Here is a 20,903-nt window from a genome sequence, read left to right as displayed (position 1 = left end):
TGCATGAATTTTATGGTTTTTATGGTTCTATAGGAGGGGAGATAAGATCCAGACCAGCTGCGTGAGGGGGAGAAGACGGAGCCATCCGATTGTAACTGTCTTGTGGCCTTGAGTGATTAGCCATCCCGGGCTGAAGTGTGAAGTAACTCCTTGCATCAAAGCTGAAGGGAGGGGGGAATGGAGTGAAAAGGATAGTATAAAGAAGAAGAGTCGGCTGAGTCTGGTCTGGGTGACGTATGATCTGTAGTTTTAGATTTTAGCTTGCTAACTCTGGGTTCTGGTACTTTATGCATGTAACTAAGTTTTATTCTGCTGAATCCCATGTATTTCCTACCCTTATCCTGAATAAATGGTCTTAAACCTCATTCTGTGTGAGCTTTGAGTGTCCAAACCAAGGGTCCGTGCAGTTTGCTGGGCGTTCTTCCTTTACAGCATGGATGTTTCAAATTTCAACAGCAGTCTGGTGCATACTTCTGTTTCGCTAAATAGTGCTTCTTCAGGATTATAAACATATGCAACACTTTGTTCCTTCTTCACTAGATGTTCAAATAAAGTGGCACCTGAACAGGAATTCACATAAGGCTCCTTTAGCCTTCATATAGCCAAGCTTAGTAAATAAGGAACAAGGACCACAGTGGTGGTCAGACTTCAGGCTTGTGGGATCTACTTTGTTTTTACTACAGCCCTGAAGTCCACCAACAGGAGCTAGGTGCAAAATAGCAGTTTAGGCAGGCAGGCAGGCAGACACTAAGAATTAAGGAACAGGGTGCCTCTGAGCACATATCCAGTCTAGAAAATTGGGATTTGCACCCTGAACCAACTTCAGAAGTCCTGTTACCTGAAAATCTACTCTTGGTTTCCTCAATGTACGTGGGGGTTTTAGAGCTGGGATTTTGCGGGGGACAGTTAGAGTTTCCTGTTAGCAATGCCAAGGAGATACAAAAGCCATGACATTGCTGTTTGATAGTTTCATATTGCTTTTTAAAGTAGCATTTATGTGTAGTGTGACAGATATTTGTGTTGATAGAATATATAATGGTTTTCCTAGCTTGTTTAATTTAGACTGCATCTGGTGTGTTAAAGAATGGAGATTGCCAAATCTTGTGGTGAGTCTGTTGAGTCCATGTGGGTGGGGTATCAAAGTCCAAGAGAATAAAGAAAAAACAAACAGAAGGGCGGGGGATGAACTGGACTTTGGTGGAAAACGTGCATCATTTTTTACAAACGACATCTCTTCTTAGCTGAAGGTAAGAAAACTCTGTCTTTGATAAAATTAGAAAGGAAGTTGGACAGAAACTATGGGGCTGAAAGGAGAAAGCAAAATAAACTAATCTTTAAAGCAAAAGATGGGGTTAAACATTAATTTTGTTTTTGAAATGAATTATTTTTCCCCTGTTGACAAATTCCTTACATGAACCATGTAAAACGTGGTGGGATTTCAGTTTCAGAAGGACGCAAACATCTAAGTTTTCAACAAAAATAATATTACTGGAAAAATCAATGTTTAGGAAAAACGTCCCTTTGGTGAGTTTGGCTCAGCAGTAGTTTGAGCGAGGGGAAGTTTAATTTATTTCATTTTTTCCAGACCTAGTTTGTAAAACAGCTAAAGTTAAGCATTTTAATACTAACATTGAATGTAATGGTATAACATGAACTTTGTGCTTAAATCTCCCACTGAAATGAAATAACTTAAAACCACTTAACTTTAGGCTTGTGACATAAGCCTAATTTTTATTCTACAAGTAAAATGCTTTTCCTTATTCTTCACTCAAAGTTTAGCCTCTGGAAATCCATTCTGTAACAAGATTTTGATTGCTTTACATTTTAGATATTTTATCTTATTTCATAATGCTGGTAGTAAATTGAATAGTTAAGGTTTGTGCATTTAACTCTGTATTTATATCAAAATTTAATAAAACTAAGAATCCAGATTAAATGAAACTCACTGTTCAGGTGTACCAAATGCAATACGGATGTGCCTGTGTGTACATAATTACAGTTTAGGAGGAAAACATCTAGTCATTTGGGTTTGGGGTCTCCCATGAAATGATTTATTTATTTATTTAAAACATTTATATCCCACCCTATATCAATAAGATTTCAGGGTGGTGTACAGATAAAAGCATACAGTATAAAACAGTAAATATACACAGCTAAAAACAAATTAAACCATAAACCAAGTTAAAACAATATATAATTTTAAAGCAGTAAAACTATTAAAACAGTTAAAACAATGTGCCTAGTGAATTCAACCATTAAAAGCTTTGTTAAAAAAGCCATGTTTTCAGTTGGCGCCAGAATAAAATAAGCGTTGGCGCCAGTCGGGCCTCCAAGGGGAGGGCATTCCACAGTCGGGGTGTCAAAACAGAGAAAGCCCTCTGGGTCCAGTTACGCCTTCCAGATGTGACCTACAAACAATGTTGGGAGTCTGAAGTGTTCTTCGTCATGCTTGCTGTCTTCCAGGAGATGCCATTCCATTCCCCCTCCCTCCCTCACCACTGGGCTGTTTTTGCATCACCCCCTGCAAACCTTGGCTTGTCCAGAGCATGCTAATACCTTTCCGTATTGGTTTGTCATGCAACCAAAGTGATTGCAGCCGAGTAGTGAGGGTTTGAAAGCCAGTAGGACTGGTGGGAATCACCAGAACACTAAAGACCCTTGTCCAGGTTTTTTTTTTTTAATATAGTGCTGGGATGGGCAACTTTGAGAGATCCAGGAACCATTTGTCCCCTAGACCTAGACCTCCATAGGCCACATTCTGTGGGTCATTGTGCAGTCCATGGGGGCATAGAATAGCAAAATTAGGGTGACCATATGAAAAGGAGGACAGTGCTCCTGTATCTTTAACAGTTGCATAGAAAAGGGAATTTCAGCAGGTGTCATTTGTATATATGGGGAAAAGGAAGGAACCTCTCGTGCAAGCACTGAGTCATTACTGACTCTTGGAGGGACACCAGCTTTCACTGACATTTTCTTGGCAGGCCTTATAGCTGGGTGGTTTGCTGTTGCCTTCCCTGGCCGATATTACCTTTCCCCCAGCTACCTGGGTACTCATTTTACCGACCTCGGGAGGATGGAAGGCTGAATCGACCCGAGCTGGCTGCCTGAAACCAGCTTCCGCTGGGATCGAACTCAAGCCATGGGGAGAGTTTCAGCTGCAGAAACTGCTGCTTTACCGCTCTGCGCCACACGAGGCTCATACATATGGAGAACCTGGTGAAATTTTCTCTTCATCACAACAGTTAAAGCTGCAGGAGCTATACTGCAGCTATACTGTGACCAGATTTAAAAGAGGGCAGGGCACCTGCGACTTTAACTGCTGTGATGAAGAGGAAATTTCCCCAGGTTCTCCATATATACAAATGACACCTGCTGAAATTCCCTTTTCAATACAACTGTTAAAGATACAGGAGCCCTGTCCTCCTTTTCATATGGTCACCCTAAGCAAAATAAATTTTAAAAAATTTAAAAATCCCAAGTTTGCATCCCAAATTCAGTGGCAAAGTGCTCTGTACTTCTAAAAGGGTTCTATTTAGCTCGTGAAATCTAACCCTTTAGCACCCTTTAGTGGCCACAGAGCACTCAAAGTGCCATTTTGGGAGGTTAAGAAAAGTCAAATGGGGTGGCAGAGACTGCATGAGGCCCATGGGCCACATGTTATCGCCCCTGTTACAGTGTTTTAACAAGGATTACAAAATCTCTAGGTCCAACTTAAACCAAACAAACCAAAAATAGGACAAAGACTCAGGTCAGGGCAAACAGTGGTCTCAATGGGGCAGATTCCAATTTGCAAGCCGTGCTCAAGATGGGCTAGATCTAATTAAGACAGTACTTCCCTGAGATTGCAATGCTTGAGGGGTGGAAATGGAAACTGCTGCCTGCCTACTGCAGTGATCACTACTTATGCAATATCCTGAAGATCTGTGACTCTCTGCCTGGGGTGTATTCATCCCTCCATTCTGATTATTGTGTTTTAAACTGTTGGGTGTTTTATTGTGGTTTTAATTTTTGTGAACCGCCCAGAGAGCTTCGGCTATTGGGCGGTATAAAAATGTAATAAATAAATAAATAAATAAATTATTGTGCCTGATCGAATAATGAAGTGCTCAGTTTTGGTGTGCTTTGATTGTACTATATTGCTGAATTTCTCTCCTGGATCTGTGGCCAAATGCTAATGACCTTGTGACAAGATTGCTGAGTCCTTTTCCCATTCAAGCCGTTTAAGCCTATCTTTTCACAAGGTGTCAAGCCAAACTTCTTAAAGTGATAGTATCCTATCATACGAAATTCTGGGCCTGTATTGAGCAGCCTTCCTACAATTGTTATAGAGTCTATCGATTCATACTGATTTATATAATAGGTTTGATTTTGTTTCATTTTTCTCACTGACAAATTATTATGTATTACGTTGGCCTGTAGGTGGCAACATATTTGAATGCTCAGATTTTTTGCTTTGTACTCACCACACCTTAGCTCAACTAGAATTCTGGCCAAGTAAGGGAAAACAGAATCAAGTGAAGATGGGGATTGGGAAGACAAAACGTACTATAGGAAAAATTTGGAAGATGTGATTGTGTATTTCACTTCTACTAGGCATCTCATTTGCACTTTGCATTGAGTTGCTGCTTCCTGTCACACAGTAAGAAACACACCAATTCATCAAGATGTGTTTTCCAGTGATGCAAACAATCTGATAAATACTGAAGTAGACCTGAATTTGAATCATGTCATTGAGAAGAAATGTGGGGAACCATTGCTTGGGTTTTAAACCTCATGTTTTGTATTGCCCAGAATCCTAAAATTGAGTCTTCCCCTTGCAGAGTTGCTAAAAGTCGTTAACAGCTCAGGACTGCCCATTTCCAGTCATGCCTCTCAATCTAAAAAGTTCCATTCTCTTGAATAGCTTCTGTGAATCAAGAAGCAAAGGAGTCTAAAGACTGCACAGGCTTGGAAACACAAGTTTAAATGTGGCGAAGCACCTGCTATTTTCAGGAGCACAGATTGCAGAAAAAACAATGCTGCCTGCAGCCTTCTGATTCTGCAAGTGTGAATGACACTATAGAATTTGTTACTGCTGCTGGAGCAGTGGTAGAACACAGAAGTTGCTGATATAGCTTTATATGGAATGCATAGTATTTAAAACTAATAGCTTTAGGGCTACAGCAGTATGCTGCCTCGAAAAATGCTGGGAATTGAGAACTTCTTACTTTTCTCTTACACTCCCAAGCATTTCACTTTTAAAAGCTTGTAGTCTAACTCAACAGACATAGCTATAATTTTCACATCAGATGCTAGCCAATATGTGTGGCATAAAATTTAAATGGATTTTTTTTCCTTTTTCATTTTTAGTCTGAGAAATAAATAACTTGAAAATGGATCTGTCATCTCATGGCTCACCAGTGACCATTATAGAAACCATTGCCTCACAGCTAGCGTGCAGTCCAGAAGATAAGAAAGTTGCTTCGTACTTAGATGAACAAGATGAACTAAAACACTTCCGTGAATGTTTCCATATCCCCAAAGTGAAGGATCTGCCTCAAAGTAAGAATTCCAATTATACCAAGTTGACTTTGCATCTTCTTGCATATGTTTATCGTAAAGCTGTGGGAATCATTGCCACTTAAAGCATAAATGGATCGCGTACAACCATATCTCTGAACACAGCAGGTCTCCTGCATTGCTAAATCAGTACATCAAGTTGAATGCTTTATGCTCTCATTCCCATCTTGAATAAAATGAAAGAATACAATACAGCACTTATGTGGTGCTTATGCTGTCACTCAGTCTCTTTGAACAATATGAAGACTGATTGAAAATTATAGGCAGGAATGTTTCTCCTTAATGGATTTGAGCTGCCTTGCTTCCAGTTACTTATTGCCCAAAGAAACTACTGCTTCTGCCATACATAAAAGTTTTGCACTGCTATTTTATAAAATTGTTGGAATTGTTAATTGTTGGAAGGTATCGTGCATAAACCCCAGTTTGAATGAGTAGAAGTGGAACATGAGTATGTAGGTTGTTTTGTGGCAATATAAAAGGCAGTCTAAATGCTTATGCTGTGTATGTTTAGGGCGCAGTCCCATGAGATGTGCCCTGAAAACTAGGGATGTGCTCCGCTCCGATTAGAAGCGGAGAATCAGAAGCGAATTGGCCTGCTCTGCCTTGCCCAGAAGCGGAGTAGAAGCGGACCGGGGACCTGTAGAAGCACGGTGAAGAGAAGCACCCATACACGGAGCGCTTCTCTTTTCGCGGCTCAATCCGATCACCATTTTGAAAAATTTCGCCCATAGGATTGTATTGCGGAAAAGAATAGGGGATAACTGTATTGTTTTTTAAGCTATCTTTCTGAAACTTCTTGTGCTTAGAGAGTCATGGCTGGGGGTCATTTTGAGCCTACTCTCAGCTCTCTGTGTGCTGCGGTTCGCTTGCTAGAATTTTTTGAAAAAATTGGTTAAAAACAGCAGGAAAAGGTACCTTTTCGAAGGTCTGAGGGGCAGAGTCAACTCCCGGTCATGATCACATGATCCCAAAGTTGGAGGAGGGGATAGGCAAAACGGGTAACTTGGGATTCTGGGAAACTTCTCTTTCTACTCTGAATGGAGTTTTCCCAGTGTTTTTTAAAACAGTAGCTCCACCAAATGCACAAACACAACCTGAAATCATATACTAACAGATAGGAAACACAGCACTGCTACCCACCCTAACTTATGAGGATCCAGAGCAGGGCAGGAGGCGCTTCATGATTTTGTCCATCTAGTGGAGGCTTCGGGAAGTAGGCTGAGCGTGGCTGGTGATACCTTGTAACCCCACATCCCCCGTCTCCTTCCCTCTCCTCCCTTAGGAACACCTCCTTTTCTCCATCTCTGCAAGCATGGAGAGGTAGCCGCCATGGTCTCTCTGCACCAGCTACTAGGGGAGAGAGAGCATGGTTTGCTGGCCACCAGTTGAGAGCCCTGTTTACAAGCTCAAAGCCAGGAAACCAAAAAATCCTGTGTCCCCCCAGTCACTGTCTAGGGGACATAGGATTGCTCACTCCATTTATTGTTATGCAAATTGAAAAAAGAACTTGATCAATTAAACAATATTCCTAATTAATTGGGAAGCATGTTTTTGTTTTTGTTTTTTAAATGCATTGTGAGCAGAGGAGGAAGTCCCAGAAATAAACACACAGACACCAGAGCTTGGGATTAAATAGGGCCTCTTATTTTTATTTATTTATTTATTTATTTATTTATTACATTTCTATACCGCCCAATAGCCGAAGCTCTCTGGGCGGGTCACAAAAATTAAAATCATAGCAAGACAATCAACAGGTTAAAAGCACAAATACACAATACAATATAAAAAGCACAACCAGAATAAAAAACACGCAGCAAAATTGATATAAAATTAAAATACAGAGTTAAAACAGTAAAATTTAAATTTAAATTAAAAGTAAGTGTTAAAATACTGGGAGAATAAAAAGGTCTTCAGCTGGTGACGAAAGGAGTACAGTGTAGGCGCCAGGCGGACCTCTCTGGGGAGCTCATTCCACAGCCGGGGTGCCACAACGGAGAAAGCCCTCCTCCTAGTAGCCACCTGCCTCACTTCCTTTGGCAGGGGCTCACGGAGAAGGGCCCCTGTAGATGATCTTATTTTACACATGGAGATTCTCCCCTCCATGGATCTGTGCGTGAACATGCGGGAATCAAGCTTATTTCCTCAGACAACTAGCCTGCCCATCAGGGTGAGCCACTCAGCTGAAAACAGGGGTTGGGTGACCCATCCCCCTTTTCAACTACACTTGTGTGTTTGGTGAGACTGACCTGCGTCATCTCCACTCAGGCTGCACAGCCGAGTAGATGAGACAAGAAGGTCCCCAAAGGCAAACCATATCCTCACACGAAAGCTGCAAAGCCCCCGAGGAGCAGGACCTCTGGCTTGCCAGTCACCATAAAGGTGCCAGAGCGCTCACCATCCCTATCCGGACTTCCCAAAATTCCCGCACAACCTTGCCAAAAGGTGGGGGCCAGGCCTCAGCCTTGACCCCCTACCCCCACCTGATTTGGAAAATTCCATCAGGCCCACACGCAGATCCTGCAGGAAGATACCATTCCCTGCATCAGAGAGGTGGACTCCTACTGCCCTATAAAGATCCCCTCTGGAAGTAAAGATCTGGGGATAAGGGATTGGAAAACCCTGTTGATCCTGAAGAAACCACCTAATTTCCCTATTAATGTTTCCACTGCTCTATTTAAACAGCCGGCATTCCAACCTCATGCCATCGGAGTCTCAGAGCATGTGAGACCATACTAACCATGTGCTAGGCCACCAGCCCCAGATAAACTCAAAATCTCTCTTGGTTTATAAATTAGGGCCTTTCCCTTCAGAAGGCCGAGATGTTCCCAACCCATGTGCACACCAACACCTTCAGTGGCCCTGGCACAGCTGGCTCTCACAGCAGATGCAGGGACTGCCCAGCGCAAGCTGCGCCTCCCCAACCACTGGACGGAGGCTGATGGACCGAGACCCAGCTGTGTGCCAGCAGCTGCTCGCGTCCTCTATGGCTGTCCCAGAACACCATACTGTGTTCGCCAATGACTTCTTTCAGGAGGAGACACCCCCACAGCATGCCTCTCCTGCCACCCTGAACAGCAGATGCAGGAGACCACCCAAGCACGAGCCATAACTCCCCAACCACTGGATGGAGGCTGATGGACCGAGACCCAGCTGTGTGCTGGCGGCTGCTCACATCCTCTACGACTGGCCCAGAACATCTTACTGTGTATGCACATGAGGAGCCAACAGTTGCTCACATCACTCTATGGCTGGCCCCGATGCCACGCCATATCCCCATGGGCTGTGGTCTCCTCTGTCACTCTGCCAAAGGACACAATTATCAACATTAAATGTACAGTAAATAATTTCATGGCCCAATGTCTGAAGGGGCTTCTTGGCCATCATTACCAGATAAGGGGCAGCCCCTTCCTGATACATAGCAGCCCGTATTTATTCCCCCTATGGTGAAGTAGGGTTACAACTGCAATGGACATATACCATCACTCAACTATAATGAGTGTTACCATGGCACTTCAGCCAGGTTCCATACACCTAATGTCTGAAAGGGCTGCTTGACTACTATCAAATGGTGCCAGATAAGGGGCAACTCCCCTCCTTTGATAAAATAGCAGCCCATGTTCTTTTCTCCCTCTTAGGGAGAAGTAGGGTCAAACTGTTATGGGCATATGCCCTCACGGTGAGTGTAACCCTGGCATCTCTGGACAGGTTCCATAAGCCTGATGTCTCAACGGTGCCGGTTAAGGAGCAGCCCATTCCTGTTATCAAACAAAACACCCATTTCCTTGCCCCGGAGCTTGAAATTTAAGGACAGACTGCTCCAGGACATATCACCTCACTCAAGGCTGCTGCTAGCATGGCCCCTCGCCCCTCTGGGCTGTAGTACTATTCAGTGGTTGGCTGAACATTAGAGTAATTGAAGAGCTTAAAACTTAAAACTATCGTTTTATTCACACACACACACACACAGTGGGTTAGTTCATGGATCAACCAAGTAATTGATGGGAATTATTAATTAATTATTAATTGGCTAAGATTTCTGTAATCAGGTGATAGCCCTTCTTGTTTCATGAGACATATTGCCTAGGTGATGAGTGAGCTCATCCAAGCTCACGTTGAATTAACTAGGAAATGATCCAATGTTTTTTCTTCAAAAAAAAAAAAAAAAAAAAAAGAAAAGAAAAGAAAAAGGGAAGGGAGATTTCAAATTATTTTTCTGAGCCAATCCAAGGCTCAGAAAAATGAACCATGTCTCAGCCTAACTCTGCACCATTCAATGTAATAGAGAAATGTAATTCAATGCAGGCAGGTTTTTGAGACTGCAGGAGTGAAGTCTAAGGGTGTAACATGGTGCCAACCATTTCTGGGTTCAGAGCAGGACATACGCTTTCTCCCAACCCTTGGACTGCATGGACCAGGTGCTTCAGCATCTGGCTATCACAGCAAGTGACAGCTCTGCAGGTTTGATTGATTTCCAAGAGATCAGCCCATTCTTAGAGATCCCTACAGTTCTGCCAGGCTGGAATGGATGATTCCTGACAAACTTTGCTGAGCTAAGAGAGTGCGCTCTCATGTCCCATGTGAATTAGGGAAACTGACAATTCTTTTCCATGCCATTTTTTAATCTGAGGCAGAGAAGATTATAAAAAAGCCATGCTGGATCAGACCAAGGCCTTAGCTAGACCTACCTGATAGCCCTCGACGGAGGAGGGAAGATCTTACGTTGTGTTTAATGGAAGATCCCTCCTTTGTTTACACGCAAGGCACAACAACCTCAGGAGAGGCGTTGCACCCACCATTAAAAAAAATTATTAAGGGGCAGCAGCGCATGAACGCTTGTGCGCTAAAGGTAAGTGGGTTTTTTAATTTAAATTATTTTCCCCACTCCCCCCATCCTACTCCTGATGGGCGGAGCTCCGTGTGAGGAATCGCACGGAGCCAGGTCAACCTGCAGCACCTGGCCACATGTTCCGTGGTCTCGGGCTCAGCTCGGGACCGCGGAAAAACTGGGGCCAAAGGGGAGGGCAAGATCCCGGGGCAAGGGAGGCATCATCCCTCCCTGATCCCAGGATCACCTGCACGGCATGTGGACGCACAGGAATGTTCCTGGGTATCATCTCGGGATTTCGCCCGGTCTAGCTGTGACCCAAGAGTCCATCTAGTCCAGCATCCTGTTCATGCAGTGGCCAACTAGCTGTTGACAGGAAACCCACATGCGGGGCAAGAGTGTAACATCACCTTCCCAGCAACTGGTGTACATAGGCATACTGCCTCCGTTACTGGAGGTAGCTTATAACCATCAGGACTTGTAGCCTTTGATAACCTTCTCCTCTGAGAGAAGAATTCAGGAGCACTTAAAGCTCACCTTCCTTTGAAGCTGCATTTGAAACCCCCCAAGTTCTTTTCCAAGAACTTCTCCAAAGGAGAGCCTAACCGAAGTATCCATTAAATGTAATAATTAAAAGTATTGAAGTTTATGGTAACAAAAGCTTTCAAAGTGAATGCCTTTTAGAGCAAAGGGTCAATCTAGTCAAGGAATTTATAATCATTGCTCTTGATCTCTTTTTAAAGAGTTGTTCAAACCTTATGACGTTTTCTCATTTATATTTCAGAATTATTCACTAACTGGTATATAAATAGCAGTTGGAATATCTTACTTCCATTCTGGCTTTGAAAGATCTTTTAAATAATTCGTATTAATGATTTTGGCAGTCTGTCTAGTTTGGGAATAGATACTTGATGCAAATGTAAAAGCATACATAATACACAAATGTCACATGACATTTCTCCAATCTGCTAATTGGAGGAGTGGAGGGTTCCGTTGAAAGCCCTCAAATATGCATTGATAATTCCTTCTTTATGAACATTCTACAGTCTTGATTTCATAATTAAGCAAGCAGCCTTGCTAGAAACTCACACCCTTCATCCTTGTGTTTGTGATCATTAATAAATGTTGCAGGGACCACTTTAGTGGGACAGACAGGGTAGTATTAGGTATTGCAGGTGAAATAGTCTGGCGGATGCAAAGGCAGTGTCTTCCTCCCTGCCTTCATCAGCAACAACTAGAGCGCACCTTACAAAGAGATGATAATAACTTATTACAAAACAAGTACCTCTTCAGTAGATGTTGGGAGTGGAAGCATGGGACACAGTGGCTGAGTTCACATGACAGTATAACCCGTTCTGCAAAATAAGTCACACAGTGTGGGTTGTCATCCAAACAACCCATGGTGAGCCTGACAGGCAATCAGGCTCACTGTGGCCATTTCTACACCTGCCTTTTTTCCAGGGATCGTCCCAGGATCATCCCTGTGCATGCAAATGACACACAGGGGATCCTGAGAGCAGGCAGGGATGATCCCTCCATTTTCCTGGGATAATCCTTAGGTGTAGAAAGGGCCTGTGTGTTGTTCTTCCCCTCCTGCCTCCTTGATCACTCCATCATGGGTTGTGGGCATTGGCAGGCCACTTGGCAAAAGCAGCAGAAACTAGGGCTGTGCACGGACCCCCCGATCCGCTCCCGGGCCACAAATTCTGGATCGGGTCCACTCCACCCTGCGTCGATCCGCCTATGGTCCGCTCCGCTCTGCTGAGACGCTCCAGATCTGAATCGGAGCTCTGTAGTGGCGGCAGCAGCAGCAGTGGTGGCGCCAGGTAAGGCCCCCCTCCCTCCTCCCCCCTTACCTGTGTCCATCGCGGTCCAGCAGCTGCTTTAACTGAGCCTGAGGACTCAAACTGGAACACTAGGCTGCCGCGGCCTGGTCTTCCGGTTTGAGTCCTCAGGCTCAGTTGAAGCCGCTGCCGGAACGCGATGGATGCAGGTAAAGGGGGAGGAGGGAGGGGGGCCTTACCTGGCGCCACCGCAGTCTGTGCGGCGATGGCGGTGGAGCCAGGTAATGGGGCAGGGGGGAAGGGACTTACCTAAGTCTGTCATGTTCCAGCAGTGGCTTCAACTGAGCCCGAGGCTCAAAGCAGAAGGGCAGGTAAGACTCTTCCCCCTGCCCCCTTACCTGGCTCTGCCGCCGTCGCCACACGGACTGCAGCAGCGCCAGGTAAGCCCCCACTTACCTTTTTTTCGGAGCTCCGGATCAAGGCGAAGGATCCACTTGGTCTCGATCCTCTTCGCCTCGATCTGCAGCACCCCGACCTGCTTTGCCTTTGTCAGAGGCGAATCAGGCCGCCTCGCTATTGCTTCTATGCTCCGAAGCGAAGCAGAGCACAGCCCTAGCAGAAACCCCTGCATCTCTTACTGAGTGATCTTGCCCATGAGTGAGTAACACCCTTCCATGGGTGGGGCACTTTGGAGGAGCTTTCACTTCCTCTCACTAGCAGTTTTTTCAAAACTTTTTGGGGAAACGTGCAAAGTGGGGGCTATTTTTTAAATTATTTTTTGGCTCTGGTGATGTGTGCAAATGTTCCTGTATTCTTTTTTTTTTTAATGTTGTTGTTTGATTTTTGGAGTTGCATGAATGCACAACTCCAACTTTCCAAGATAGGCTTGCCTTGTACTATACCTTGTAGGTTTCGGCTGTCAAATGTGCAAGTTAACTGACAAGAGGAGACTGTATATAGGCTGAATATAGCATTACGACAAGGAGAGACTCTTTTTCAAAGAGATATACACTCCACTCCCCCTTTCCCTCACATTTGCAATAACCATGGCAACCTTTGGCAGCTCCTTTGACAGCTGTCAAATGAAACTGACATTTGCGCACATTATCACATATGCTACACTACTTACACAGTTAATTTTTTGCATAACTATTCAGTGCAGTAATGTCTGCAAAGTTCTATCTCAGGGACAGCCTTAGGCCGTCTACATGTTATGTGCTTCTATGCAATTTCACCTACACTGTAGCTGCCATAGATTGCTGCTTTGGAGTTTCTCTCACATTCTACTACGTGTTACTTTACATCCATGTGACAATCAATATAAATGGCCAGATAGGAACAGTTCATACAAAGCAGCTGCCATGAAAATGGTGACTGCTCAAAGAGTGTGGGACCTCAGTTAGTGGTATAAAAAATTGTGTGTGAGTGGTTTTGTTTTTGCTTGTTTTGATTCCTTTGTAAACCATTTCAGGCATTGTTTCAAATGAGAAGTGGTATATAAATATTGTTAATAAATAATCAGAATGGCTCTTTTGAAATAAGTAGTTATTGGTTTTCTCAGGACTACATGATAACTTAATTAGATTAATATGGATTTAATCCTAAATGGTGTCATCTAGAGATGGGGAACTCACCTTTGCCTGCCTCACACACTGCTTGCCAGATACCTGCCAGCCACCTGACCTTGCTTGCTGCTCACGTTTTGCATCAATGGCAACCATAAATAGAGCCATTTATGCAAAATTACAGGTATAAAAGGTCCAATTACTCAAAACCATGGCCGGCGTTTGCCCCATGAGCTCTCATGCTGCTGTCACAATTGTGATTCCCTATGTGTCATGCTCTCTCTCAAGAGTTATCAGCCTCAGAGTTTCAGCATAGGCAGGAGGGAGGGACAACTGGCGTGTGGTACAAAGCCAGATAATAATAATAAACAGGGCCATTGATCCAAAGGACAATGGGAGCCAGTGCTGCTTGTAGGAATTACAGGCCCCTATTATATATGAGTAAATGTCTACTTCACAAATATCCTGAAGAACTTTCTGAGAATTTTCTTTATGTAATATCTGAGAAAAAAAACCTACATTTGGAAAAGAATATTAACTGAGATTTACAAAAACAGCAACACTATGGATATTTTTACACGCTGCCCATGACTGTGGCAGAAATTGAAAGGATGCTAGTGTTCACCATGCTTGTGTTCATCAAATCAAAAACTGTAGCCATTCTACTGTGGGGTGAGACTAGTTAAGCCACCACCCTCACCCTGTAGGTTTTGTCTATTGAGTGCAAACTTGCAAGAGAGAGGCCTTGCCTGTCATTCCAAAGTGAACGGAACATCACCATGAAGAACTTGGATGGCAGGCCTTCTCACCCTCTGGAAACCTCTCTCCAATGCAGTTCAGGAGGCAGAAAATGTGGCATCTTTCAAATGCCTCCTAAAAATTTCACCCAGGCTTTCCTTGCCTGTCCTAAATCATGCTGCTCTGTTTTGCTGCTCCTAAATAGTTTTTGCCATGTTTATTTAATATTGCAGTTTTTATGTTGTGTTTTCAGTATTGTATCTAAATGTACTTTAATATTCTGAACCACTTGTGGATTTTTCTATATTCACAGTATATAAATGCCACAAATAAATACATCCCTCAAATTAGTTCTCTTATTTATGCAGTTCATGATTTTGCAATGGCAAAGACCAGAATATAAAGCTTTAAAGTGAATTGGTCTGTTTATAAAATGTTTGCAGCCCTCTTGATCCATTAGAATTTTAAAACCCCAAAACACTGACAGGATAAGTTCTTTATTATTAAGACCAGTCCAAAAGATACAAAATAGCAAGTTTTGTGGGAGTTTCCTTGGGACTGAATGTGGACGTGGGGATGGTATTTGGAGAAAAGCCCCAGTGTGGACAACAGTGTAATTTGGAAAAAAACATGTAGAAAATGTAGTTCCAAAATTAAAATAGAAAGTTTTCTTTCATAACTCTTGAGATTGTGTGTTTTGCTTGGGTTCATGGCATGTGTGGGGGTGTGTGAGGATGGTTGTGTTAGAAGTTTGTACTGGGCCCTCCAAAATTTTTGCTGGGGTTCTGTTTGTTGGCAGCCCTGCAAATGATTCCAAAAAACTTACTAGCCCATAGAGAAACTGAATGATCCCATCCAATTACCTAAAGTACCAATATTTGTTATTTGAACTACTTTGATGGCTACAGGACGTGGGTGGCAATCATTCCTTCCCTGTTGACTGAAACTGATTCTTTCAACAAGTATCAGCTGTGTGGCTCATGCCTGTTAGTACTGTCTTCTGCTCTCCTCTTTACTGCACTGCTGTTCTTCTCTCCTGTCATTCATCTGCTGCTTCATTTTGATGTGGGAGGATGGGGCCTTGTTGAAAAAGAAAACCACCAACTTATCAGAGAGTTGAATCACACAGTAGCATGTAGGTAAGTAATGCTGAACAATGTTGTCTGCTGTGTTTAAAGATGTCAGGATCTGACCTTTATTTTAAAGCATGCATTTTTAAAAATTTCATGCATCATCCAAATATCTATAATGTGGTTAAAATAGGACCATCATTTACAGAAACTAATCCTTTTTGTAAGATTTTTTTTGTTAGTCTACCAGAAATGAGACAATTAGGCAGTTTGATTGATGGAATGTCTTTAATGGCTTTGTGTTAGCTTACTGGTGGCACTTAACAAAACACCAGACTAAGGCTTCCAGTCATTTATCAGCTAAGTGAAGCCGAGATTAATAAAGGAAAACAGAACATATAATCATGGAAGATCCTCAAGATTTTGCAATAGCTGTAGAATCCATGCAACTAATTCATACGACTTGAATATACCAAAAGGTTAAGACAATATTAAACACATTTTTGGTGTGGAGGAAAGAGAGGTGATAATTTCAGCAAGACAATACTATTTAGCTTTGTATAAGTTGGAAAGCCTTAGCTATAAGAGATAGAAAGCTAAATATGGAATTATTTACTCTTACAAATCAATTTACCAATTGATTCTTCTTCATAATTTCATTTCATGATGGCTTGTATCAGTTGTAGTAAAATTTATTTATTTATTTATTTATTTCATTTCTCTACCACCCAATAGCCGAAGCTCTCTGGGCGGTTCACAAAAAATACATGCATTGCATGTTTTGCATCTGCTCTAAACACTTACTCCTTACTTTAGTCACCACTCCAGGGTCCACAAACCTTGCCTGCAGCAGGAGAAGGATGAGCTGCAGCAGCCAGCACAACAGTAGAGCATTGCTTTGCACTGGGAAGGAGAGTAGGACTCCCAAGTTCCAGGATCCACCATGGGGAAAACCCATGGTGGAAATTGTGTCAATTTCCCATGGCAAGAGGGCCCTCCAACACATGTGGCACAGTACATAGGAGTTGGTTACCTGTGGAAGAAATCCTTCTCAGAGGAGAGATGGGCAATGTTGAGGAACAGCCCAGGTCAGAAGACCTGAGATTCCTGGGCCCTCAGGGCAGATGGCCATGAATCCATCCCCACAAGTGGAGGGGAACTCCACCTCTGAAACAGGTACTAAGTGATCATCTAGCCCCTGCGAAAGTTTTTGTCTCAAGAGACAGGCCAGTAAGACTCCTATGAGAATGAGTGCTCAGTTGCAAGGAAGGCTTCTCAAAGTAAAGCCCTCTGTGTGAGTAGGACTTTCTTCAGAGAGACAGTAATGAACTGCAGCTGAGCCCTGGGTGGTGCTGGCTATCTAAGCTTTCAGTTAGTGCTTGGTAGTGTCTGGAAATGTTCTTTACTTCCAGTTTCTGTGCCTTGAACCCTTGTATCATGCTCTATCATGGAAGCCCTGTGCTGCTGATCCTTTGACTCCTGCTTGTGTTTGTGTTTGACTGCTTGCCTTTGTTTTAAGTTTGGTTGTTCTTCAGACCTTTCTTTTGGAACTCACACTTTTATTTCCTGTTTCCTGCATTCTACTGCCTTGAACAACTTGATACCTCTGTGCTTGACCATATTTGCCTGTATTTAGACTTGCCATTGGATTTGCCCTAATGCTGAAATCTAACTCAGCTAAAGTAGAATGTTCTCCTGCTTTGAAGAGGTTTTCTTATTGTTTATTTTTAAAAATTGTTTAAGATATGTATGTCTCTATGTTTGCTGTTTGTTTATATGTTTGCTTGTAAATAGATTTTATAATTTATTCTTAAGGTTTTGTTTTTTTAAATACTATTTTTATTGATTTTCAAGTAAGGACAAATACAATAAACAAACAGTGTAAAAGAAAACACTCAACAACAATATAAATGTTCCCACAGCACCACTATAAAAAAGCATGGGTGTTCATTCCTTCAATAAGCACTTGGTACAGAAAAAGATGCAGGTTAAGTTAGAACCGCTGACCAATTTTAGACCACCCCCGATTCAGAGATCAATTTAAGTATAGACAATTTGCAGGTTGGGAAGAAAAAGGTTTTTTCCATATTCTTAAGGGTTTTGATCTCTGGAAACTGCCCAGCTATTGGGCGGTATAGAAATGTAATAAATGAATGGAATTAAATGTAACTTCACCAGAACAAATCACTGTACATCTTCAATTTATGTAATCTTCTGCTATGAAAAGTTTTTATATCCACTGTAGAAACCAAATCTGTTACAGGTCCCAGATGAGCATGTTTGAGCACACAGTACAGCCCAGTCCAGATTGATTTGATTCTGGATGCTAAGCTGGCATCATGCTGTTTGCTTACATGGACTATATATGTCTCAAACTTGTTCATGCCTGCTAGTCCTATCTACAAGGTGATGTTTAATCAATAATTCAAAGAAGTCAGAAGCTGATATTTGATAAACTTATGTAGAAAAGCTTATTTTTACAACAGTTTTATTCTTTCTTTAGAATATTCTTTTGCTGTTCTAGAAGCATTTTTTTTAGCAAAACAACAACTTCACAGCAAGTCATTGCAAAGAAGAGAGCACAGCAGTAGGTGCATTCACAGATGATACTAGACTGTTTGGGAGCATCTCTGAGTCCAGTTCATTGCTTTAACATCAAACCAAGATGTTCAGGAAAGTTCCTCTGAAAAGTCAAGTACCACATGGTATACATTAACTGCAGGCCACAGTACATAGTGAGTTTAGTGGACCGCATGTCCTGTAACTCGGAACTGCAACGGTCTATATGCTTTGTAGATGTGGGGTGGGAAGTAGCTGGTGCTGAAAATCTCTTTGAACTGCAGGAATCAGATCTACTGTAAGAAGGCCCCACACAGAGGCATCTTCAGTGAAAACTCAGGTGGAACAATTAAAATTTACTGCAAACCCAAGCCATTTTCTTAGTGCTTAATGCTAAAACCCAGCATCATTGAGTTTCTCTCAGCAGAGTTATAGAACTTGGAGGAGTGGTTAATGATCCTTTGTATGTGCAGGTAGGACCTAATGCCCTTTTCAGTGAAGTCTGCAATAATCGTTTGATGCCAATTAGAGTAAACTATGAGACATACATTTTAAATACGTATAGACCTCTACTGTTAAATTCTGGCTTGCAACATGTTGGAAACTTCTTATATCTACCATCTCCTCTCCAGTTGTGCTAACTGAGAATTTTAAAAAGAGATATACTAGTCTAAACGTTAGCCAGTAATGAGTCCATGTGTGAAATATGCTGAATGCCTTTTGGGACAGCATTAACAGGAACATCCATTTCCAAGGCTCTGGAATTAATTATGCCACTCCATATACCTTTGTTGGAATATTCTGCTTAGTTCTGACTGCCACTGTTGTTGACAGGTTGGGACAACACATTCAGAAAAGTGATACCAAAGTATTATCAAACTCCTGGAATATGATTACTGTTGTTTTTCTTAAGTTGTCATCAATGCCAGCTACAGGTCTAAACAACAATAGGCACAAGTATAATTTGCATGGTGTGTACAAGCATGAGTGATCTTGCTTGACATTTATCTGTATACCAAATGGATCCTAGATGTCTCACTCCTGAAGCTAAAAGAGATTATCCAAGTTCTTTATATATTTTACATAAAACACTCTGTAGTAGTATTGTCTTGAAAGTGAGGTAAAGCACATCCCATAAAGCAGGTATACTATTAAGGGTGGGGGAGATGCTTATAATAGCTTAACCTCATTCTCAAAACATTCATTTCAGTGACAGCTTGGAATACATAGTAAATCAAGGCATACATCAAGGGTGAAGCTACCAAGGGACTTAGAGCATCATCACGTTTCCTTACTGTCGCTTCTCCGCACTTCCTCATTCTTCCCAGAGGGGAAAGAGGAAGTAAAGAAAGACCATGTGGCCCATTCAGAGGCCGTTTCTATTGTGCTGCTTTTCCAGCACACAGCAGGAGATTGTGGCACATTCTGTTTTTTAAAAATGGAGTCTATTTAGCTACAAAAAACAAGAGGAGGGAGCAGGAGGCTCACGGGAGGTGGACGTCGTCTAAAGGATGCACGCACATCCGTAAGTGGGCAGTAGTGAGTGTGCAATAAAACACTTGTCTGATGAACCGTTTACTCCAAGCCACTTCCTTCTGCAGTCTTGTGGTAGAGATTCAGCTGGTCTAGTCGAGAAATGCAGAAGGTAAATGTAAAGTCTAGTAAAGTCTAGTGTAAAGTCTTCAGTAAAGTCTAGTGCTTGCTCAGGACACTAAATTTATCGAAATATATTTATCGAAATATATTTGAATAGATGCAGATGTACTCACCTGGATCCAGAAATTGCAACTTCATATGTAGAAGCAAATTTCTCCACAGAGAGCTCTTGCCCATTTCTCCCAGCTTGTGTAGAAATTAAAGTGTAACAGATATTTGTCTGGCACTGCATATCTTCTACAAGTTCCCATAATGCCTTCTAGTACTCCCCCCTAAGCAGGCAGTTAATAACCAGAGTCCATTGTTTATTTATTTGGCGGAGACATTATTGCATAGTTTTCTTAATGCTACAACCAGTGAATCTTTTAATGGAGACAAAGTATAAGTAAGTAGTATAAACATGAACCAATAGTAAGTTGTTTTGACAAATACCATACCAGAATTGTATGAAAATGAACATAATTTCACAGGTTCAGGATGAACATAGTAAAACACGACATACTTCCAGTTATCAGTTAGACACACAGACATGCTTTTGAGTAGTAACCAGTCTGTAACTAATCTTGCTTTATAGCTAACTCATCTTATTTTATAGCTCTCCCAGTTTCTTTCTTACAGTCACACACTCAAACACATATATAAGGTATTACTTTACTGCCTGATAATACTACTGCCCCTTCAATCCTATTTCCTCTCAGAATGATTAAAAACCATCCACCACTAAGGGCTCCATCACACCAGCATTTTATCACACTCTTATCATGCCTGGTTTGCTGTTTTGCAGCGTGGTACTCACATGACATTGTGCCTGTCCTGCAGTCACCCCGCCTCTTCCTTTCCAATTTTGTGTTTTCTAGAGCAGGGAAAGTCCTGTTTATTTCCTTCATGCGGGGTTAAAGTGCTCTTCTGCCCTATGTATTGCTGCTCTCACACCATGTCCTTTGTTGCGTGTGTGTGTGTGTGTGTGCTTTGAAGAGATGTATTTTTATTATTATTTATTTATATAGCACCATCAGTGTACATGGTGCTGTACAGAGTAAAACAATAAAATAGCAAAACCCTGACACATAGGCTTACATTCTAATAAAATCATAATAAAACAATAAGAAGGGGAAGAGAATGCACCAAACAGGCACAGGGTAGAGTA

At 42.2% G+C, this 20,903-nt stretch overlaps 1 protein-coding gene across 2 annotated transcripts in view; it reads left to right on the top strand.

Annotated features, from left to right (window-relative positions):
• Positions 1 to 1,205: 1,205 nt before the first annotated feature.
• The window catches only part of KYNU (kynureninase), a 122,928-nt gene continuing 103,230 nt past the window's right edge, over positions 1,206 to 20,903 (top strand). For both annotated transcript variants that reach the window (XM_063116586.1, XM_063116585.1), the window contains exons 1-2: positions 1,206 to 1,247; positions 5,350 to 5,541. In XM_063116586.1, the coding sequence (XP_062972656.1) occupies positions 5,373 to 5,541 (169 nt within the window). In that variant the 5' untranslated portion in view covers positions 1,206 to 1,247; positions 5,350 to 5,372. The remainder of the gene's footprint in view (positions 1,248 to 5,349; positions 5,542 to 20,903) is intronic.

Source organism: Elgaria multicarinata, chromosome 2 (genome assembly GCF_023053635.1).
Source record: "Elgaria multicarinata webbii isolate HBS135686 ecotype San Diego chromosome 2, rElgMul1.1.pri, whole genome shotgun sequence".
Taxonomy (NCBI): domain Eukaryota; kingdom Metazoa; phylum Chordata; class Lepidosauria; order Squamata; family Anguidae; genus Elgaria; species Elgaria multicarinata.
The sequence above is the reverse complement of the archived record's forward strand: the minus strand, read 5'-3'. Positions and strand labels throughout refer to the sequence as shown.